This window comes from Puntigrus tetrazona, chromosome 7 (assembly GCF_018831695.1).
Source record: "Puntigrus tetrazona isolate hp1 chromosome 7, ASM1883169v1, whole genome shotgun sequence".
Taxonomy (NCBI): domain Eukaryota; kingdom Metazoa; phylum Chordata; class Actinopteri; order Cypriniformes; family Cyprinidae; genus Puntigrus; species Puntigrus tetrazona.
In genome coordinates, this window is record NC_056705.1 from 20,508,951 (window position 1) to 20,532,290 (window position 23,340).

The following is a 23,340-nucleotide window of genomic DNA, read 5'->3' on the forward strand; positions in this document are numbered from 1 at the left end:
TTTGGTTTGAGATATTTTGGGAAGTTATATGTGCGCTGCATAACATATTCCAGGGAAAGGCTGCAAGGAAGAAGAAGAAAAAAAAAAAACATCAACATTCTGTGAATATCATCCATAAATTCTTTACTCCCTCACCGACTCTTGGCAGCTAAATTTGTGCTAAAGAAGGAGTGGCTTCATTTCTGTCTTATCACGTATTACAGACATAAATACACATAAGGTACAATTATGCAGAAAAGGCAGCGAGTGCATTTCTTAGTAATTATAGTTCACAGTAATGAAACACAGAACACTCAGATTTATAGATGTGCATCTATATGTATATTCAGTATTTATAAATATTCAAATCTTTGGGGTCGGTAAGATGTTTGAAAGAAACAAATGTATCATTTCAATCAGCAAGGATGAATTAAACAGTAAAGACATTTAAAATGTTAAAAAAAACCATTTCTATTTAAAACAGTGATATATTGAACATATCAGTCATTTTTAATCAAAGAATGTACAACAAATCACCATATTAGAATAATCACAGGAATATATTGCATTTAAAATAGAAAACATTTGTAATATTTCACAACGTTACTGTATTTTTCATTGAACAAAACCATGAGATATTTTCAAAAACTTTTCAAAAATGAATCTTACTAACCCAAAACCTTCAATCTTTTTTTTTTTTGTATTTGTTGAGGAGATGTGCATCGAGTGAGTAGAGAGGCTTATGACAAACCTTGACAAAGTGATTAGACACCAAGCCACAGAAAAAGGAGAGATGAATAACAGATATGAAGTCAAAACTTTGTATTAAGTTCACAGGCATGGCAAATAGAAAATACCAAATAAAAAAAGAGGAACACGTGCCTGACCAAAGCTGAACTGAGGCCTACGGTCTGCATGAACGAAAATCGTGTTTCTGAGAAGACTTATGTGAGCAGCGCAATGAAACACTTTCGTGTCAGGATCACAGTGAGGAAGAAAATGCTGTATAATCCTTGCTGAAGCAAGACAGCACAACATTTAGACTGCATGTTTGAAATATGGTGTCTGCTGTCTCACGCCGACAATATCAGTCAAAATCAGGTTTACGTAGAAGTAGTATACTACTAAAGTGAGGTTGGTCTAGTTGAAGATACGGTTAGCTGAGAGGCAGGACTCCATCATTGCAAGACAGCAGCCCTCGGCCAGGAGAGGGTCAGGTCATTCGGGTCACTCAGAGTGCAAGGGGATGAAAATGCACTGTCCACACACAGGACACACAAAGCTAGCTTTTCATCAAGCACTCTGGCCACTGTAAGGAGCCCGTAATTATCTTTGACAAAACTCATTAGCAAGGACCTTGTAGCAACATCGGCGACCAGGAATTCCATGAGGAGAGACATGCACAGAAACAAAGCCCTGCACACATTTCACTGCGCCCTTTGACAAAATCTAATGAAGTGTGTTCATTGTCCCCCTCATCAACATTTGAACTCTGAGCCATCATTACTGAGATCTTCTCTCATATGCCCTCGGTGGCACTGTGTGGGACACATCAAATGGCACCTTCACTTTACCTCTTTTGTCTGGATTTGGGCGAATTGTTGTAAGGGATGTTGTTGTCATCATCCTGGGCCTTATTAGTATGAATTGACCATTGCTTTTCTGTCAGAACCACTTAGCTGGTTTAACATCACAATCATATGCTCTGTGAGCAAACAGTCTGAGGTGAGAGCAAAAACCCTTCATAACCTAATTTTCAATAGTTAACCCTCTGCTGACCTTTGACACAAATAATTGCAGTGTTGTCAATTATAGTCAGGTTCCTCACTGGCCAGCAGAGAATATGATATACCAGTGATTGTTGAGTACTGGAACTGAAAAAAAAAAAAAGTTTATAGTTTGGACTTATCTGTGCAATATGTTTGTTTGTGATATTTTTCTAAAAATATACTAAAAAAAAAACAAACATATATATATATATATATATATATATATATATATATATATATATATATATATATAAAAACCTATTTTATGTGTGAAATATATTTCTTTTTTTTTAATTAAGCTCCTCTTATGCCATGATATTTTATTAAAATCCATATTTCTGTTAATTGTTTGAACAGTCAAACATTATATCCACATGAAGTATGGTCTGAGTATGTGGTTTTAGTTTTAATGTACCATCTCATTTTGCTAAAGTAAAAAGAAAATCAAATGAAATGAAACATTTGTTATAGGAATGTCTGGTTAATGTGGGAATGTTGCTGTATTGAAAGCTAGCAGGCGGTGGCAGTTAAATCTGTATCAGTTCAGACAAATCATGCTCCCATATTAAACCAAAAATTTTCTTAAACCAAATATTTAGCTTCACATATGTTTCAAAATATATATTTTTGCCAGATCCAAACTTGGCTGTGAATATCACCTACTGAGTCTACCTGAATCGTCATTATACAGATTAATATTGGCTCACGAGTACACTTTATCAAAATCTAAACCATTTATACCACATCTCCAGAATCCATTAAAAGAGTCCTTCACATGCCTTAAGATGCTTACTGACATCCAGGGGCTCCGCTGCAGTTTCTGGGCCCCCGAGCAGCCTGTCCACTCAGATTCGAAATAGGCCTGGTCATCTGAATGTTTAAAAAAGCCAAATAAAAACACAGTTTGACCAATGGTTTTGCATTTCTTAACCTTTGAGAAACATTGAGGTCTCAAAACCGGATTTCTCACATTTTATTAAACAAAGCTGCAGTTGGCCTTATTGATTAGAACCGAGGCGTCGCTGTTTTGTCGCGTCGCCTGCTACACGATACGAGAGCGACGGTGCTGGAAAAGGGCTGGAGAGCTGAAGAGAGGCTGTACGCGGGAGGTTTGACTGCACGCTGGCGGATCAGAGCTGTGTGTGTTCAGCTCCGGTCACGACGGAAACGCGCCCGCATCCGCAAACAAAAGCGCGCGCCGCCTTCTCTCAAGGTGGGACCGGGATATTCCGTTGACTTGTTGTTCTGTTACGGATACTTTTCAACGCTTTACCTTTACACGAACCTTTCTGCGAGACGTTTAGAAGTTTATGTTGGTTAAACGGTTTTACTCGTTTGGACTTTTGGCTGATCTCCGTGGTAAACAAAGCCCAAACACATTTCTTCACGGTTCAAGTGACCAGATTTAGTGCCTCGTTAAAAATTACACTTAATGGCCTAGTCCTGCAGGTTTTTTTTTTTTTTTTCCTGCGGTGGTGTTTATTTCTTGCGTCTTTATTATTGGAGATTAGCGGAAATCTGTTCTGGATTAGGCCGCTATCGCTACAACAGCCCGTAATTAAACTAGCACGCTAGCACAGGGAGATCACACGACACTGCTCTGTGTTCATTCAAATATCTATCTATCTATCTATCTATCTATCTATCTATCTATCTATCTATCTATCTATCTATCTATCTATCTATCTATCCATCCATCCCTCAGGTAAAACTGTGATCATCTTAAACGATTTAAATGTTTGGTGTATTTGGCTTTTTCGGTATGGACCACTGTTGTAATGCAATTTACATTCAATGCACTCTGCATAATGCATAGCGTGTGTCCCCATGCACCCATCCATTAGCCTAATGCACAGTCCGAACAACAGCCACGTACCCACAGAATCAGAGATGCGGTTCTTTGAAGGGAATAACACACTGTAGGACGTACAGGACACATTTCCACTGTCCCCGTTTTCACGAGAAAGCAGATTTTTAGTCTTCTTCTGCCCTAGTCGGTCTAGATTTAATATGGTGTAAACCTGTTGTAAGACAGGCTCTTAATTGATCTATTAGTTGCAGTATGAGCCTGATGCTTTGTGGCAGGAATCCATGCTATTATTGCCGGCTCCCTCAGGTATAGCGCCGCCGCACTAATCCCATTGCACATGCATCATTACCTTCAATAATGTTTGGCAGCTCTTCTTTACAGCTCCCATTTTAATTACCTTTGCTTTAAATATTTAACACGAGGCAAACGTTTTCTGCGGCCGACGCACAAGCTGTGCGACACTCGTCAATTCAAAATCAGCGTCAGCAACCTCTATACAGAGAGAAGGAGTGTAGAATTCAGATTTCTTTTTTCTTCTTTCTCGCGTGTATTGCAGGTCAAATGATTGATCATATGTGGGACAGCAAGCCGGACTTCGCTATTAAGCGTTACACAACGGTGTTTTCAATCTCTCAAGTTACTCTGCATCATGCCAATCTCACTGCTTGTTTTTTTTTCTTTTCTTTTCTTTTTTAATCAAAACAGTATTCAGAATATGATTTTGAGAGATTATATTTAGGGAGATTTGTAGAAATAGATCTCGCCTGTTGGACAGATTGCTTGGTAGTGGAGATCCTGAGGGATAATCCAAATGATAGTCCGTTGACCTTTAATAAAACAAAAATAAAGGAATAAGAAGAAAAGCATGCCAACTGCGTGGTGTCAGGCCTCTGATATATATATATATATATATATATATATATATATATATATATATATATATATATATATATATATATATATATATATATTGTGCGTTTGTCACCATCAAAACTGATGTACAGCTTTCAAAATCCACCAAAATGTATTCTTATAAAGAATGGTATGCAAGCATTTAGGCTCATACAATATTGTGGCATATTTGAGTATTAATATGAAAAAATAATGCAAAAAAACACTTATGACACTCATCATTTATGCCCATACGTAGCCTTTTTTCCCGTTTTTTCGCTGACATCATATATTTTTAGTTTAGTTTTTTTCCCCACTTAGTAAACTCCTAATCTAACTCTTATTATTATTTATTATCTTTGTGTCAAACCTGAATGTCCTTTGAGGAACTCTGCGCCGCAAACAAGTGACATCAGTCTCCTCGACCTCTTTTCAGTTCGACCACAAATTGACCACAGCGCCTTTGAATAGACATAATACTCTTATTACACGCCTTAATCTTTCAATCCGTCCACAAATAATGTCTCTTTTTCGACGGCTTAATTTACTGAACCCTGACCAGTAGGTCATCACTTCAGTTTTTATTTATTTTTATTTTTTTTACGTGATCGTATTTTTTTTCATCTCACAAAAAGTTTAAAGAATGGAATTAGTTTTATTATTTTTTTCACTAAAGCGATCCAGTCCAGACGCGCGAATTGGAAACACGACGGTGCGCGTTTTTGTGGCTATTTCCCCCCCCTCGCGCGCCGCGTCTTTTACCTGCTCCCCAATCTAACTCTGCAAATAAACGAAAGCGTTTTTATCTGTGGTTTTGAAAGCAGCCAGGCCATTGCTTCGCAAGTTTAATTGGGTGCTTAAAGATCCCCGGGTTCGAGCAATTGACTGATCGACATCAAAACACTTGATGCGCGTTTCGTGGTACGGATGCTCCCGCGTGACCTCGTTGTTAAACCAGAGCCGGATGGTGATGAACCTGCTCGCGCGCGGTGGAGACAAAGCTGCATTCATAACCGATTCCTGCTTCTCTGAGCCCGAACAGTAGCAAAGTGTTTGATGCCAATTCCGATTAAATAACGACAATGTGGAACTGATGTACCCTTTCTTCACACCCTTGCTGAGTCCATTCACGTCCGCGTCTGAATTTATGACCTTCCAACAACGGCTTGGAGTCAAGAGGATAAACCTAACTCTACGAAGCTGCGTGAATTAATTAATAAGCAGAAATCATTAAACAAAAATGAGAAAATTAGTTCTTAGAAAATACTTTATAAATAACAACATGACATTTATTCACAGTTTCTTGATACAAACATAGCACACTCCTCAGGAGCACAGTATCGCACCTCATTTATTGTTAATAGGTAAATAAAAGTAAAAAGACTGACTGTAAATTTTACACCAGCTTCCGAAAAAGTAAATCACGTAACATTAAGCACATAACCACAGAGAAATAAATGTAACACACAACAAAACCTTGAGAGGACACATGGTAAGGGATAAATAATGCAGATGGATAATCAAACAATAAATAGATAAATAGGATTACTAAACTACGATTGCCAATGCAAACATAAGAAATCACAATTTATTCCCATACATACACAAAACATTGCATAAAGTTATTGACACCATCAAATCATATTGTGCAAAATTATGGCTGCCTCCAGTTTTCACAGTTCCAGAAAGAGCACACCTATTCATCGCGCTACTGTTTCAGGTGTCTGCTGCCACGGGCTTATAGTTCTTCATTGACTCCGTTCCATAGTGCATAATGTAGATCATAAAAATGTCCCCGTGTCTATCGGCGTTCCCACAGTCCTAATTCAGAGGGAGAAGGGAAATGTGTAAGAATGAGGCGCTGTTCTGAAAGCTAAGCTAGGAGGAAAGGAAACGACAGGTAATATTGGATAACTGCGCGATGAAATCAGAAGTACAGAACACAGAGGACATGTATTCCTCATTTCCTCAAACCAAACAGACATTATATAGCTGAAATAGCCAAAGCTCATCGACTTAGCAGATGGCTGCACAGCACAAATGTTTACTGTTATCAAAGATACTGTACTAGAGAGTATGTGTAATGCCATTACTTGAATGCAGACGGTGGGTGACAGATATTATGTAATCCTACAAGATTGGATTTCTTTCTTTTTCTTTTTTTAAACCTGTAGCCGTACACAATAGTTTGTAGATCCGTTTACATGTTTTCTTCCGTATTTCATTGTGGTCAATATGTGAGAGATGATAGTGTTTGTTAACGTGTGTTTCTGCGTATTCGCTCATGCTCACCTTCCTCACCTCTTCATCACAGGTCTGAACGCAGTGGTTTTGACATCCTGGATCGTTGGACATGTGTCGTTGAGCTCGCTGGATTCTGTCTCCGTCTTTCCTGCACTGACAAAGCCTGTACACAAACACCAGAGATCACAACTGTAAGTATGCTACACAAACAATACTCCAACAAACACTAAAGTTGTATCTTACCTTATTAAAATGGATATATGGCCTATATATATATATATATATATATATATATATATATATATATATATATATATATATATATATATTGCAACTATATGTAACTAGTTCAACATAATTCACTTTGAATAATTGAAATATCACGCCAGGAGCTAACCGATAATTTCACATTAAAAGCATCTGATAGCCTTATGAAACGTTATGATTGCCACTTTTTCTCTAGCTCTGTAAAAACAGATTGCTATACCTTCCATTGAGGAATACTGGCAGGATTCTGTCAGTCCAGGATAGGTTGAAGAGTGAAGCTGGAGGGTCTTGTAGCTCCCACTGCTGTATGCCTTGTGTATCCCCTGCAGTCCTTCTTGGTAAAGGCTTTCCGTATTGCTGAGGCTGGTAGGGTCCTGAAGGCCCTTCAGCTCCCCACACTGCACTCCTCCGACTGCGGGCAACCTGACTCCCTGCATCTGACAGTCCACAGGCCCAGTCCGTACATCCCCACCATGCTGTGTGCCTAATACAACCCCTGCGGCGGCCGTACGTGCCAGAGACCAGATCCGAGGCTTCTCCGATGCCTCAAAGTGAGAGAGTGCCACAGTGTTGATTGAGGTGGACTGAGGCGAGGGCTGTTGCTGCTGTGGTTTGGAGCTCAGAGGATCCAGGTAGTCGGGGTTCAGAGCCCCCAAACTCTTTAGACCGCAGGGAAAAGATGGGAAGTTCGAGTGAAGAGGGAGGTCAGGGTTACAATCTCTCTTTGGAGGGGAGGAAATCGAGAGGTCATCCTGGCCTGATTTTTCACAGTCACTGTCCAGCTTGTCACAGTCGTCATCCTCTATGTCATCCAGGTCACTGAACTGCAGGTCCCGCTCATCCTTACTGTCTTTGGAGTCTGTGCCAGAGCAAGCGAGAGATACTGAGTGGACACTCACGTGCATTTACAAACAATCATTTTTATTTTAATGTGCAGAATTTAATTTAGCTGTGAAGTGTTATGAGGTACCTTTGGTAATACTGTCTGGGTCAATCTTATTGAGGTCTTCCTTTCTTTCGTCGCCTGCCTTGTTTTTGGGGGACCAGGTCATCTTGTTCTCTTTTTTTAGTCTCCTTCTGGCGTTGGCGAACCATGTAGACACTTGCGTGAGAGTCATTTTGGTGATAATGGCCAGCATGATCTTCTCACCCTTTGTAGGATACGGGTTCTTCCGGTGTTCATAAAGCCATGTTTTAAGAGTGCTTGTGGTCTCCCGCGTGGCATTTTTTCTCCGGGTTGACCCGTTAAAATCAACTGCCCCATACCTGAATCACAGTAAAAGGTGACATGTTTAAAACGGTTAACAGATTGTGTATTTGAAGATATACTGTATATGTATTGTTTAGCAAAATATCATATTTGAGTGGGGACAGATACAAATCTTACCTGTCATACTGGTACTGGCCCAATGAGTGGTCGTATGGATAGTAAGCAGCGGGTTGGGTTATAGTGCCATGAAGACTGCCTGACCCCTCTTTGATTTCATATTGTGGGTTCTACAGATGAATAAATGATATTAACAGTAATAATATTAATAAAAAGAAAACTTTATATTTGAAAATGCAAAATTACCGGCAGCGAGCTAAGGACAGTTATTATACAGAAACAGTGCTACATCTCTTTACTGTGCCTAAATGTTAACTTCGTTTTATCCTTTACAATGCTGAGCTATACGCACCGTCTCTGTTTATTTATTGCAAATCAAAGCAGGTAGGCCGTTTTACAGCGAGCAATACGACCGTGTCGCTTCGTTCTCTGTTTGTTTCTTTTGATTATTCAAAGTTATTTCACCCGACAGCTAGACAGCACGGTCCTCTCACCAAGCCAAAATAATCAATAACAAGCCGTGACTTGAATGAGTCGATCGATTGAACGGAGGACCCGCTCTGTATCTGATGAGAGGGCTTCACGTACCAGGCTGGAGTAGATGGCAGAGGGGTCGGCGCTGTACGGAAAGTAATTGGCGTAGTTCTGACCGGCGGCGGCCGCTGCCGCTGCGTACGGAGAGCCGTACATCCCGAGCGCGGCGTTGAGCTCAGTCCGCGTACTAGCCAGCAGCCGGTTCTCATAGGAGGGACAGCAGAAGGAGGCTGCGGTCTGAGACGCGCTAGATCCTTCCGTCACCGACCTGGAAATCGAATCGCAGCAAGTCGTACTGGGGTTTGCCGACACGAAAAACTGCATGAAGAAAATTGTGGACAGACATGTCATTTTAGATTTGCATTACAAACCGTGCGCACAGTTTCCTTAGCAGGCTAAAACGTAAAAACCGAGGTAAGGTGAAGTTAAGAAGCTTTGTGTGGAAGCGAATTAGCTTGTATTTTATTCTCATGCACGCGTTTTGTTCGAGAGGTGTACTTGAGTTCGACTTAAAGGATTGAAATTTCCATAAACATTTTATTTACAAAAACGTTATTTCCTGTGGGTCGCTTTATATAAATAATATCTAAAATGCGTGTATAAAAAACCGTTTCTGTCGAAGCTGAAAGTAAAACTTTCTGTTAAGTTTTGCGTTAGGGTAACAAAGTTAACCAGCAGCAAACGCGGCGTCTTTTAACAACACAGCCGTCTTTTTTTTACATTAAAGTGCAACTATAACCGATTGTACGTTATGTTGTCAAAATTATCTATCGGTTATCCGTAAATGTATAATTAGTTTATACACACAGACCGCAAAGGCTACCGGCAAAGGGAGGAGTCTCGCTCTCACTCAGAACAATTACACTGTAAAGGTAATTTACACGTTTACAACAACACGTGAGGTCATTTATAATTCAAATAACCCATTACTATAAATATTGACAAACCCCACGATATCGCCTAACTTTACTTTAGGTCTTAGCGACAGAACGATCTGCTTCTACCTGGTAGTGTTAGTTACCAAAGTCCAGAGATTATGACAATGTGGAAAAAAAAGGCATTCTGCGGCGCGCGCGCTCATTAAGAATCTACACGAGGGGGAAAAAAAATAATCTAATTTTCGTGCTTACCTGAGAAGTTGCATTGTAAGGATATCCAAACTGAGAGAAAGACATAGCTGCTTCTTTTGTTACCATAAGCAATATTCTTCTCCTGCTGATCGATTGAAACCAAATCTACTTCAAATCCACCGTCTTACACACATTTCCACACTCGGCCTTTCGCTCAATAATAGATGACTGCACTTAACTGGGAAGCACTGAGGATGTTTACGCCAGCCCTAGTTTTATATGTATAGATAATCCCCTTAAGGAAATGAGAAATTACAGTTAAGCTTCATCAAGTACAAAAATATTGTTGTTAAACAGCTGTAGAAAGCTTAAAGGATAACGTAAGACTTGCAAGATATGAACTTGCGGTTGTGCTATTATTTGTGCCTCTATAGTTCTTTAGAATTCATCCATGCACGGGTATCAGTGTGACGTCATTCTAATCCCGGGACGGCGAGGATAGAATGATGTCTTTGCCAATCACGTCATGCTTCGCGCTTTTCTTGAGGTGTGTTTTGCACACCCCTGTCCCCTCTGTGTTTTTTTTTTTTTTTTTTCTTTTTCTTTTTAAAGATTAGAGTATTTCGAGACTCAGAGCGCAAAAAGTATTACTGGGTTTGCTAAAAGCGATAAAATGAATATACGCGATAAATCGTTTTTTTTTCTTCTCATAAGCAAATTGTTTGTGTATGTATATTAGAGGATGTTTTTAATATTCACTAGAATATTCAATATTCAATAATTCGACATCCACCGACCCTGTCAATATTTTTATTCGCGCACAGCAATTTCCTAAAGATAGTGTACTACTGTGTTATCGTAACTATAATTTCTTTATGTTTATATAAAACAAATAACAACATGTTTTTGATTCCATCCAAGATTGTGTTCTGGATTCTTCTCCTATTGTTGTTGCATATAAGACAGTACCCCGCTGATGAGCAGATGAACTGAGGAGGGATCTGCGGGACCCTTGCTCGCGTCTGTCTGACCGATCAGAGGTCCGACCTGATGTTAATTGCGATGATGTTTCCATCTCTCTCTATTAGAGAGAGGGCCAGTCCCGGCAGACGTGAAGGGAACCTCTGGCAGGTCAACAGAAAACTGATTGATGCGTATCTCGGGACCTTCGCGACCATTACGAGAAATGCGTAATTGCATCAATTAACAAATGGATATGGCCTTGTTTAACCAGCGAGTTACACCGTGAAAATATGCCTTTGAGGTGAAATTAGACGATCAGAATGGAACTGAGAGAGAGAGAGAGAGAGAGAGAGAGAGAAAATTAGCTGAATCTCTCAAGTCTAATTATACGGCAGTAGTGGGAGGCGACGGGAACAGCATTCTAATTGAAGGATGCATACTTGAAAGGGATGGTAGAAATAACGCTCCCTCACGCGGAATAAGTCTGGATAAAGGGTAATACATGCATTTTTATTAAATGTGTTAGACAATATAATTAGAAGACTCCCATTACTCTCTCTCTCTCTCTCTCACACATAAACAAGCACACACGTTTGCTTATCTAACACGGTGGGGACACGACTTCTAACCTATTGTTTTTATTCTGAGCAAATTATCAGATGGCTATATTATCCCTAAACCCAACTATCTCATAAACCTTTTTAGCATTTTAGATTTTTTTTTATATATATCATACAAAGAAAGTTTGATTTGATTTCAGCACTATGGTGCGGTTCTAACAGGAAAGGCAGATTGTCCAATACGTTCAAGCAGTGATATAGCAATTTAATTAACTGTTTGAATATAAAAGATGATAAAAGAACCGAATGCAACGCTCGCGCGTCATCTTTCCTTACGCGCGGCAGTCACGGCACTCTCGCGATCTCACCGGCAAGCGCGCGGCAAGCCGCGACGATCTCCTCGCATTCGATCATTTCTAGGGATAATATAAGAGGAATAGCTCGGTGACCTTGCTTAAAAAGGACGAGAACCTTGTCCACGATGATCTCTTTGCGATTACAAGCTCACTCTTCGAGAGGCGCCAGAGAGCTGCGAGTAAGTGAAGGGCGCTGATGGAGCTGCTGCGAGGACGGTCGCGCACAGGCCCTTCGAGCGCCACTCTTACCAAACACTTAGAAACAGAGAAGTATGAATGGGAACATTTTTGAAGATATGTTTTATACTTATGAAAGAGATGATGTGGCAAATTAAAGTGATTCTTCTGTCAAAAACAAACTCCAAAAACTTGTGTCATCACTCACTCACTCTTATGCCGTCCCCAAAATGTATGACGTTCTTTCTTTTGCTGAACACAATATACAATATTGGGGAAAAAAAAGACTGTATCGGTTAACTTTGACTTTCACTTTTATGTTCCACAGAAGATGGAAAGTCATACAAATATTGGAATGACGAGAGGGTGAGCAAATTATTACATAAATGATTTTTAGGTGATCTCTTTAACCTTTATTCCCGTAGGGTACTTTGTGTCTAACAGGAACTTAACAGGTGATACACTACTTTGAAATGGTGTATGTACCTTTATAAAGTTTAGTATTTACTGATTTCTTGCTTGATTTGTTTTTTTATTAGATTAAAATATATTACTTTTAATAGGGCATGTTATCACTTCATATGAATAGTTTTTTTTTGAAAATTGTATGTTTTGACAAACAGTAAAAATGCACAAAAGATTTATAATAAATAATTATATGAAAAAATAATATTTAAAACACACAAACTTGACCCGGTAAAATTGTTTGGTTAAAAAATGTATCCCCTACGTATGTTTTAGGCTAACAACTCTTTTGCTGTATTCACCCATTAGCTATAAAGAAAAAAAAAGAAATAGTAGTTAAGATCAGGAAATGAATTCTAATTTAAAACGTTTCTTGATATGTGAAAACAACATACAAATTCACTATTAGAGCAAACATTACTTGACCCATAGCCCATGTGACAACCTATCCTGGGTCTCTCACATACATGATTGTGCTTTACTTTGTAGGTTAGTAAACAAAAAAGAAAAACTGATTGAGAATGACCAAAAATCCCCACATCCCCATCTCAAGATCAGTGATCATTCCACAAACTTCTCCTGTTACGAGAGCACAATTAGAGAAAGAGGAACCAGTTGAGAGGAAGGTCAGAATATCCAGTGCAATAGTTTACTGTAGTTTCTCTAAAGCCTTGTGCAAGGGCACGCATGATAGCCCAAGTGCATATGGGCAGCCTCATCCATAATGCATGTGAAACAGCGCTTGATGATTGGTACTGATGGGTGGAGGGGGTCGTAAGTTAAATCAACCTTAATTGAAGAGGTAGAGCACAATGGCCAATCCTACACACCTATCACTTTTCATCCCTGTTGCTCTCACTGCTTTCAGGATCTTGAGCTACTTCATGATATGATACCATCACATCCATTATATAGGAATGTGTTTGGTCTGCGATGTTCTAAAAAGCATAGATGGATAGATTTGATGTTTTCCAAACTTTGAATTACTGTATAGCATTCTTTGTGACAAGGGAATTTCAATGGTCTCTTCATTTACATTTGTGTGTGTGTGTGTGTGTGTGTGTGTGTGTCTGGGCCTCTGTTAGCCTTGCATAGGGATTATAGAGGCTCAAAGCCTCACAGCAGAAAGGTTAAACCAACAGCCAGCTTCACCTTCTCATTTAATACATTTCTCAGGCTGCTTTAATGAATTTCACAAAGCTTTTCTGCTTTTTCATAAGACAGATCAGAGCTTTTTTATGAAATAATAATAAGGCACTGCTCAGAGAGGGGCAGAGCGAAGGGGAGGGGACACTCAGGATCGAAGCGGAGTGATATCTCATTAAACAAGTCTGATATTCCTGATATATTCAGATGAATCCCAGACATACGAGATCCTGAATTATTGCTCACTGTCTCTCCTCGCTTCATTTCTGGCCAGGTATTAACACTGCTAAATTATCCAAAAATTGAAAAGAAAGTAATAAATATTCTAATGAGAAACCCTCAAATTATAATGGATGTGGCCATAACAGTGCCCAGCAAAATCCAAAACAAACTTTATCTAAGTAGATGGATAAATTGACCAGAGTCAGGAAGACTTTATTCTTCAATTATCTTTGTCTACTAGAGAAGTAATAAAGTTATCAATCTAGCTATGTTAATAAAAGCTTTGCATTTCGTGCAATAAAGTAGGAATTGCTTCGATGTCTGTTCCTCAATGTCAAATTTGAAATCATATAATTGCTCAATTTTCCGTAAACGATTAATTACACATACTATTTGCTGATTAGATACATTGTTTTAAAAGATGGTGCTGCATATGCCTAAACTACCAAGTTATTTTCCAGAAGTATATTACATTGACGACTTAATTAATACCTTTGTGAAAAGAAGTGCCCTTAAACGTCTTGATTGTGCAGTTGTATAGGTGTATAGTGCACTTCAAATCTGTGTGTGTGTGTGTGTGTGTGTGTGTGCGTGCGTGTGTGTTATTTGATATAAATGTAATATATTTTAAATGCACTAAATTTCAGCTTTAAATTATAAACTGCAAATTCATGGTAACATACCTGTTGAGTGCATATAGCTTTTGGCTTGTGGGGAGCAGTTAGAATTTTCCATGCTTGCCCTAATCTCCTTATTTCTATCTCTTTTCCCATATTATACCATAAGAGATAAAAATAATAAGTGTTTTTTTTTAAATAAATACATTTGAACTATAATACGCGTTCACTTGCAGTTAGTGTCTGACAAACTCACAATCAATTCCATATAAGTATATGTGTTTAAAAGAATATTTGGTGTGTTTAAAAGTATGCTAAAGTGTACTTTTTACTTCTTTTTTTTTGTAATGTATTCATTTTTTATTAATAATAACACTTAAAGCATGCCGTTATTGCATTTTCTTAAATCAATAACAAACGACACTCAACACAGATGAATGTGCGGGTGCTTTTTACAGGTCATAATGTACATTAAGGTTTGTTCTTCGGTGTTTTGTTAAGTTTGTGTGAACAGGACTGTTTAGCTGGCAGCAGCTTTAAATGCCCCAGTGTAATTTAATCAGTGTTTCTGTGCTGTCAGGGATTTGTAACTTGCTACAGTGAGATTTTACTGACAGATACTTGGATGACTTGGAGTCAGTGTCTCTGTGTGTTTCTAAAAAGGCCCTCTAGTGAATTTGTTGAATCTGCTGCATATGCATGGCCACATGTATACATTATCTTTGTGTACTGTAGGTTAAATGTTGTGTAAGGCTCTATCTAGTTTAGTGCATAAATGGATAGATTAATCCAAAATGAAAATTCTGTCATCGTTAATTTTTTTTTGTTTGTTCACGATACATCAAAGCAATGTGTGTGTGTGTGTGTGGGTATAAAGTATTTGTATATCATTGTAATATGCTGATTTGGTGCTCAAGACGCATTTCTTATTATGTGTGTTTACACATGTGCAACGCTTAGAGTATGGCAACTAGTAAAAGATGCTCAAAACACACACATACCAATTCCATTAAACTTGCCAGTAAACTGTGGGGACAAATACGTCCAGTATTACATTAGTGTCTCAGTAATTATAACCCTTCATCATGATCTGTGACAACATCTGCGACATCTTGTGTGGTTCTAAAAGTTGCAGTCTTCCTCTCCTCTGTGACCCCTCTCTCTTCCTCTCTCTCTTTCCCTCTTCTCACCGCGCTCATGGCCCCCTGGAAAAGGTCCCATCTGCAAATGCTTGTGGGTGGTTAACCAAACGCTGGTGCCAAGTCATACAAATAGCCATGCTTGGTGTTTGTTTGCATAAACACTTCTGAGGGCTGAACTGTTTTGTAGCTGCTTTTTACAGTTGGTTGGAAGTTGAAGGGCTGCGACAGAGACGCAGGGGATATGGTTCAGTGCAAGGTCCCAATCTCCATTATTTCGGTTTGGATTCTGAGACTGCAGGGCAGGACAGTATAGGTTAGGTCTATTTTTTTTTTTTTTTTTGCAAACATTAAAGCGATCCAGGCTGTTGTGATGTCAAATTTACTTTTCCACTTGCTCTTACTTCAAAGCCTCGTCTTGGGTACTATGCAGTATTAGTCAGGAGAAGTCCGACTAATTGAGAAGTTTTCTTTCACTTTTGATTTTACTCCTGGATTGAAAGAATGCCAGAGGAGGGAAAATGTTGAGCCGTGTAGGGCGGGAGAATTCAAGATTAAGTTACATGTACAGGCAGAAAAGAACATTCATTTATCCCCTATTATGACCGCACATTTTAGTTTCAGGTTTTCATCCCTGGGATTTAGGAGCAACTGAAAGTGACCAATTGGTAGTCATCATCACGTAACTGTTGTTATTCTGTAGGTTTAAGAAAATTGACCTGACTGCTTTTATCTTCAGGTGAGAGTGTGCCGCTCCGGAGGTAAGTGGGAACAGACAGGGGCTGTGGAAACCCGCTCACATGCCAACGAACAAAACGGCCTCTCCTGCAATGACAGTTCAATTGCTGAGGCCTCTGGTCCTCATTTGCAGGCCAGGCACTGGAGAGGTTTTTCTTCTCCATGCTCGCTCTCAAACGCAAACCAGATGGCTCTAAAAATATTTCCTCCACACATTTTATTTTCATCTTTCCTGTCGAGCCTTGTTGTGTCAAAGCTTAATGGTGCATTATTTCTGATGTGAAACCAATGTTCCCAACCAATCATTGTCCTATATAAGCATCTCTTTCTACAAAGTAATTTTTATCTGGGAATAAAAATGATTTGTGATTGGTAAGATGATGCCACACTTATGTATCTTTCATAATCTCTATATTTCCTCTTTGCTATAAAGTATTGTTTTATCCCAGTATCCCAGACACCGTTTGGATTCACTTCATTCTCGTGTAACACGCTAGGAATGTCTTTTTTTAAAGTGCTGTGGGTTTTCATTTCCAGGACACAATACTGTTACCGTGGAGCGCCATTCAGACATGGCTATTTCATTTCTTTTTTTTTTTTTTCTCTTTCTAATCACATGCATTACGTACCTTCAGAACCGACTGAGGTTATTTTCTCCAAACTGGAATCTGGATTTCACTATAGCTGGCCTATTGGGAAAAAATTTCCCTTTGCAGAACTTAAAAGCAGATGTTACATAGCTGCCAACATCAAACACTCTTGTTAACTGTACAGAAAGTGAAATTAAATACCTTTGATTGCTGAAGTAGCTGGTTATTGTAAACTAGTTCTCTACATGGCTCTTACATAGCCCTTGACCTTGGCTTGGCCGCACATGCCTCATCAGATTTCAAAACCAACTGCAGCTTTTGGTTGTTACTGCTAATTCCTGATTAGCAGATTGTCAAGCTTACTTTGGGGAATGAGAAACGTGGATCAACCCTTGGAGGTGTTTCCTTTATTGTTTTAGAGTCAGCTTCTCTAAGTAAGCACAGATTACATCAGAGTGTTTTGATGCTTGAAATGCAATATAGTGCTTTTAAGAGTTTTGCCTGCCCAGCAATTTTATCTAACATAAGGATATCAGGTTCATTTGCTAGAGTAAACCATGTTATATTAAGAAGTCAATGCAGATCTTTTAGTTAAAATGTTTATTTATCTATTTCATCAAAGATTTTTATTCATGAGTGTGAAATTGAATTAAATTTGCCACCCCCGTAATGTTAAATTGTGACAGGAAGTGGAAGTGGATTGTAATTAAAATATATTCAACAGATAATGGCATGGAAATAAAGTGTTTTCCACCCTGCTCTAGATCAGGCCTATTAGGCCTATATGTATCCATTATGAGGCCTATAAAACCTTTTTATTAATACCTTCAGGTAATTTTAATTCTGCTAACCCTTTTTAAATTTTAATTCATATTTTAATTCTGCTTCCTGCATGTTACCTCAGTTTAAATTCATTTCGAAATGTTTGAACCTTGCAGCCCAGGCAAAAATCTGAGTATCACTCCGCAGTGTCTCTGTTTGCCAAAACAAAATTGCTTCTTTGTGGATTAAAAGGTTGCACTATATTGTGTTGTATTATATTTTGTTTCATCAAGATTGGGCTTTGGATTTTTTTTATGGCAATTGATTTAAAGAAGCCATGGCACTACATTAATCCTAGTGTTTGATGTTAAATTGGTGGTACTTTTTCCATGTTTTGTTGGCTAGGGCTCAATTTTAGTACTATTAAATGCGCCTTTTACATTTAATATTGGTGATCATAAGGGTGAAATTTAATCAAAAGAGTGTTTTTTTTCTGAATCGAATCGTACAAGCAGTTACAGATATAAATGATGAAAATGTGTGAAAGAAGTGAGAGAATAATTCGCACCTGACATCAGAAAACGTAACTCAACGCAACTTGAGATGACAGAACAAATAGAATTTTTTTGGTGTAATATTCTTGCCACTGCTGACCACAGTGTTTCATTTGGTGATTTCATTGAGGAGAGATTCAATTTGAAATCCTATTATATCTATCTGGTGTGCGGTGTGTATTGTGTGTGGTTCTCTTTCTGGTTGGGGAGTAAGAATTTTGGCCCACAGAGGACAGGCAGAGGATGAATAAGTGAACAGTAGAGCTATAGCAGAGATGTAAAGATTTTCTTAGAGGACTGCGTTTCAAATCTCAGATTATTGAGTAGCTCTTTGTTTGACGGGCTGACACCCCAAATGAATGCACTCAGTCCCATACAGTGAATATTTTACGCTTTGGTGGATAGCATAAAACTCCATCCAGCCTCAGAAAATAGAAAGAGAAAGAGAAAGAGCGTAAACTCTCAATCCTTTTTAATTCATCAAAGCTCCTTCTAAATGAGAGGCTCAGTTAAACTTTCATACCCAACGAACAAGGCAAACAGTGAAGACCAGTTTGGGCTTTTTTTTCAATCTTTGTTATGCCCGTCTGAGATTCATTAGGTTTTGAAGGCATGGGCTGAAGGGGGTGAGAGGTGAAAAGGAGAGCAAGCTGGATAGAGAGAAAGAATGATGACCATAGCTTCTTTTGACAGATGGTAAGGTATAACCCCATAATTTCTTAGGTTCTTGTCATTCACTGTATGATTGGTAGATTTTTTTTTTTATACTTTGCTGACAAACTCTCCACCAAGGCCCATATAATCTATCTTCAGCATGCAGTCTGTTTATTTCCCAGCAAATGTTTTTATCCTGATTGTATAATTACATCAGTCCGTTGCTCAACGTATCATTATATTACAGTGTTTACAGGAAGTTTTGAAGCATCCACTGGACAATCCAGGCAGATATTTTTGCCATCTATGTTGGCCTGTATCTCCATCAAAGTAAAAATGAAGGGTTCATGTTAGATAAGAAATAAGATCTAATCTAATTGTGAGACATAAAATAGCAAATGGAATGTAAAAATCACATGCTTTTTTTCACATTTATTTTTTTTTAATCCCGTAGCTCAACAACAGAGTCGCACCAGGATCATGGTTTCCTTAAAATGCGTAAACTGATAAACTTTACAGTACACCTTCAATGCGGTGTTGGTTTCTTTGAGTGAATATATCTGCTAGATACATAAAAGCAAACAATTCAGAGAAATAAAGTTGCAATTATGAGATGTGAAGTCACGTTTTGATATATGCACCAATGTCACACTGTGAGCTGTGAAGTTTCATATGAAAAGAGACAAGACAAAAAAGCAAGTAGGAGCAAAAAGTTGCAATTGACATAAAAAACACTTTTTGAGATACACATTTGCAATTAAAAGTGTGAAATAATAAGATGCAATTAAGAAACTATACAATGGCAATTAGTCTATTTAAATAAACATTGTGATATAAAGTCACAACCGGTTTTCCCACACGTATTTGCTGTTTGCAGAGAAATGTTCAGAAATGACTCAAAGTTTCCCTTACACTCAAGCAAACTTTGTGCTGATGTGCACAGCGCTGTGTGTCTCACGACGTCAAACCAGATCAAGTCATACTTGACGGGAGGAGCCTTATCTGACCCGTTACAAAAGGATACATCCAATGTCATTTTTTTTTACAAAGCCATCTGAAAGCCAAATAAGATAAAAACGTGGTTGTTAACCACGAGCACTAGATAGTCCCATCTTCCTTTAGGAAGCCCCCACCTCTTTTTCCTCTTCTCTCGGTCGCTCTTCTTGTCACATTTCCTGCTGCTGTTTGAGTGTGAGCAGGGCGCAGGGGTCAGGTAGCTCAGCTTCATGATAACCCCTCATAAGAGCCGCCAGCACGGCTGACACTCACCATATGGCCCTCTGACCCTGTCTCCTTGGGAACAGGACATGGCACAGGAAGGAGAACACTGCCGGAGAGATTTGTACTCGGTGAAAAGAAATGGAAAAGATATGTATTGATATCTTGGAAAAACCGGGAACATGACGATAAGCACTTTCGGAAAGCAACGTGGATCGTGTTAGTGTAGTTCACAGCCCAAACGCTCGTCGACTGATGATAAGGACTTTAAACGTGGCTACTCAAGGCTGCTGTTTGGAAATGCACGGAGCTGATGATGTTCATGGTGGGAATTAGTCTTTTATCTTTGAAATTGCGATCAATAGTCGCGCACGGGCACAAACGTTCATGCATACGGACTATCCGGACGGTTCCCTGGGGTTGAGGGCGCGAGGAGGGGAATGTGCAGTCTGGCCTTATTAGAATGCTCCGTGTGTGATGAGAAGAGAGGAGCAGCAGCTTTCCCAATGCAGACCCCACGTCACGCGCAGGCAGCACCGCTAGACAGGGGCCACTGCCCCCTAACCCCCCCTTCCTCTTGGGAGATAGTCCAGGTCTGCTTTCTGTCACGGTGTCTTCCACACCACACCCCAGGGGGCCACACGGTGTGGGAACCCGGTGTTTCAGACCCTGTTGTTCTGAGAGTAGAGAGAGTGATATTTTCCCTGAATCAGAGACTCTTTGCTTTTGTCAGTTTGCCATTGTCTATCTCAGCCTTCTCCGTTATGCGCCTCCTTTTCCTCTTTCCTTTGGATCAATAGTGTTAATTGGTCTGCTCTGTCAGTCCTGCATTGATTGTGACCACTAATAAAAGAGATATTGATTGGCAGTTTGTTTAACATTGGCCTGCGCACTGCACACTGCCCTTTAATGCTATTCCTACAGCAACCTTTTCCTGTTTCCAGCACTTCTTAAAGTCATAAATTATGCTGGTCGATTAGGGAGATATTTCTGTGCCTTTTTTAAAACTTGGATGACAGTCTTTTTTATATATGAGAATATTTTTATTCTAAAATATAAATTTTTAATAAGTTTATATAGTGTGAAAATTTGCAGTTTTTACGGAAACAATACTGTAAAAATACTATTGTAAAAATGTGCTAATTGGTAATTTATCTTACCATAAAATTTAAAGATAAAAACATGCTTAATGCTTAATTTACAATACTTAAGTAAAACCACAGTAAACAAAACAAAACATTAAAATCGAATTAAAATTTCTAAATGACACACACACACACACACACACACACACACACACATACACATATATATATATTTTATTCATTTTTATTGCATTATTGCATTATCGTATGTGTTACGCGCATTGTGTTTTGTCTTTAGTGTTTGGTTGATGTATGGATATTTCCATGTTTTATGGACATTGATTAGCTCTGACTTATTATGAGCCATATTATATCATCTGTGTTATTTTGGTGATTTTCAGTATGTGACCCTGGAACACAAAGCCAGTCTTAATAGCCAACAATATAATGTTTGAGTCAAAATTATCAAGGAAAGCTTATTTATTCAGTTTTCAGGGTTAAACATTTACATGTATGACTTGGTATATTAGCATCATATCATGAAATGTATGGTTATAAGCTCTAAAATATACAGGCACCAATATGCCGTTCTGAAACGCTGCCATCATTTTATTATATTGTATATGCTATGCACTGTACAGTATGTGTCAGTCTGCTCCTCAGTTTCTTATTTCAGATCGTACTAACACTAATTTATACCAAATGAGGGCACGGTGAAAGTGAAAGTCCTCTGTGTGTCCCCTGAGTCTGTATGAGGACTTCAGAAACAGTCTTAAGTACTGTACTTCATAGATTTAATTATCTCCATTAACTATTCAGTGATCAATAGAGTTAGTTTTATCCAATCGATAGGTGCCCAACCACCAGAAGGACAATGTGCATAAGTTAATATTTGCATTTGAAAGTGGCTGATGTCACATGCCCCATTGGAAATCCATAGCATTTTGTGCAGCTGTATCTTATGTGTCTCTGTTTATGGCTGGCCGCTATTGATTCAGCCCACTGTATTTACTGCCGGGACGGTGTCGTAGGTTTTAATTGTCAGAATCTTTTAGACCCGTCACACATTCTCTGCCCCTCTTACCTCACTCCTGACACCTCTGTCATCTACGTCCTCTCGCTTTCTTTCACTTCTGCCTTACTTCATAATTTTTTCTCTCTTTTTCTGTATATTTGTCTCTGTCTGTTCTTATTTCCTTTTTTTGTTTTAGTCCCAGCGGTTTCCACACAGCACCCCTCTTAATTTGCTTACTCTCTCTCTCTCTCTCTCTCTCTCTCTCTCTCTCTCTCTCTGTGGAAGAAAAATCAGTGAGTTTTATTTAAATGGATACCTCTACGAACCCCAGGGAACAGCTCCAGTCACTTCTAAGTGTGTGTAGCTGCTTATTGAGGCCCGTTCCCAACGGATTTCTGTTTGTTTACTAACTCATTTTCTGATGTAATGTGTTTCTCCTGATGTCTCAGACCGGCAGCCCTTCACATTTGACATTTCAACATATGTTCAGGCAAAGCTATTTCTTTGATTTTATGGCCATGCATCTCTTTTGATATTTGTACAGTCGGTGGACTTATCTTTTTTATTTAATTGGAGTTAATCAGTACATTTATAAAATGCATATTTTTTATTCAATTATAACATATAATATATTGTTAGCATATATAGCTACTACATCAGAATCAACCTGGTTGCAAATAAATGTAGTACAATGTAGTACTCAAAATAATATTAGTGGATGAAGCATTGTTATGTAGCTATGGCTGTAGAAACTATTGATGTGCAGGTAATAGATTATATGACATCATATATTCTTTATTCTTTTTGTGTAATTACAGTTTATGATGGTAGCATCAAAATATATTGATCAGAAATGAAGTTAAATGATCCTCCACTCTAATTTTCTAAGTTGTGTATAATGATGTTAAGGGTAGACTTTAAGGGTAGCTTTGTCGAAAACTGAAGCAGCTATTGATTGTCGAAATGGTATTGACATTTTTGTGGAAATGCTGAAAAATCTTCCGTAGCTCCTTAAACTCAATGCTTAGAAACAAGTAACATTGGATAAACTATTGTGTGTGTGTATATATATATATATATATATATATATATATATATATATATATATATATATATATATATATATATATATATATATTAGTCAAACAGATTCTCAGATATGATTATGTTGCTGGAATAACATTAGTT

General features: G+C 38.5%; 1 protein-coding gene across 2 annotated transcripts; it reads right to left on the minus strand.

Annotated features, from left to right (window-relative positions):
- Window positions 1-5,742: 5,742 nt before the first annotated feature.
- On the minus strand, window positions 5,743-10,339 carry irx6a (iroquois homeobox 6a). Of its 2 annotated transcripts, none has more exons than XM_043243711.1 (7): window positions 9,952-10,339; window positions 8,876-9,139; window positions 8,348-8,457; window positions 7,931-8,226; window positions 7,181-7,819; window positions 6,751-6,856; window positions 5,743-6,270 (listed from the first exon to the last, which is right to left on the minus strand). In XM_043243711.1, the coding sequence occupies exons 1-7, from the start codon at window positions 10,015-10,017 to the stop codon at window positions 6,231-6,233; spliced, it is 1,521 nt and encodes a 506-aa protein (XP_043099646.1). In that variant the 5' UTR covers window positions 10,018-10,339; the 3' UTR covers window positions 5,743-6,230. The 2 variants fall into 2 exon arrangements, with proteins under 2 accessions (XP_043099646.1, XP_043099647.1); XM_043243712.1 differs by having other exon boundaries at window positions 6,742-6,856.
- Between the last annotated feature and the right edge of the window lie 13,001 nt (window positions 10,340-23,340).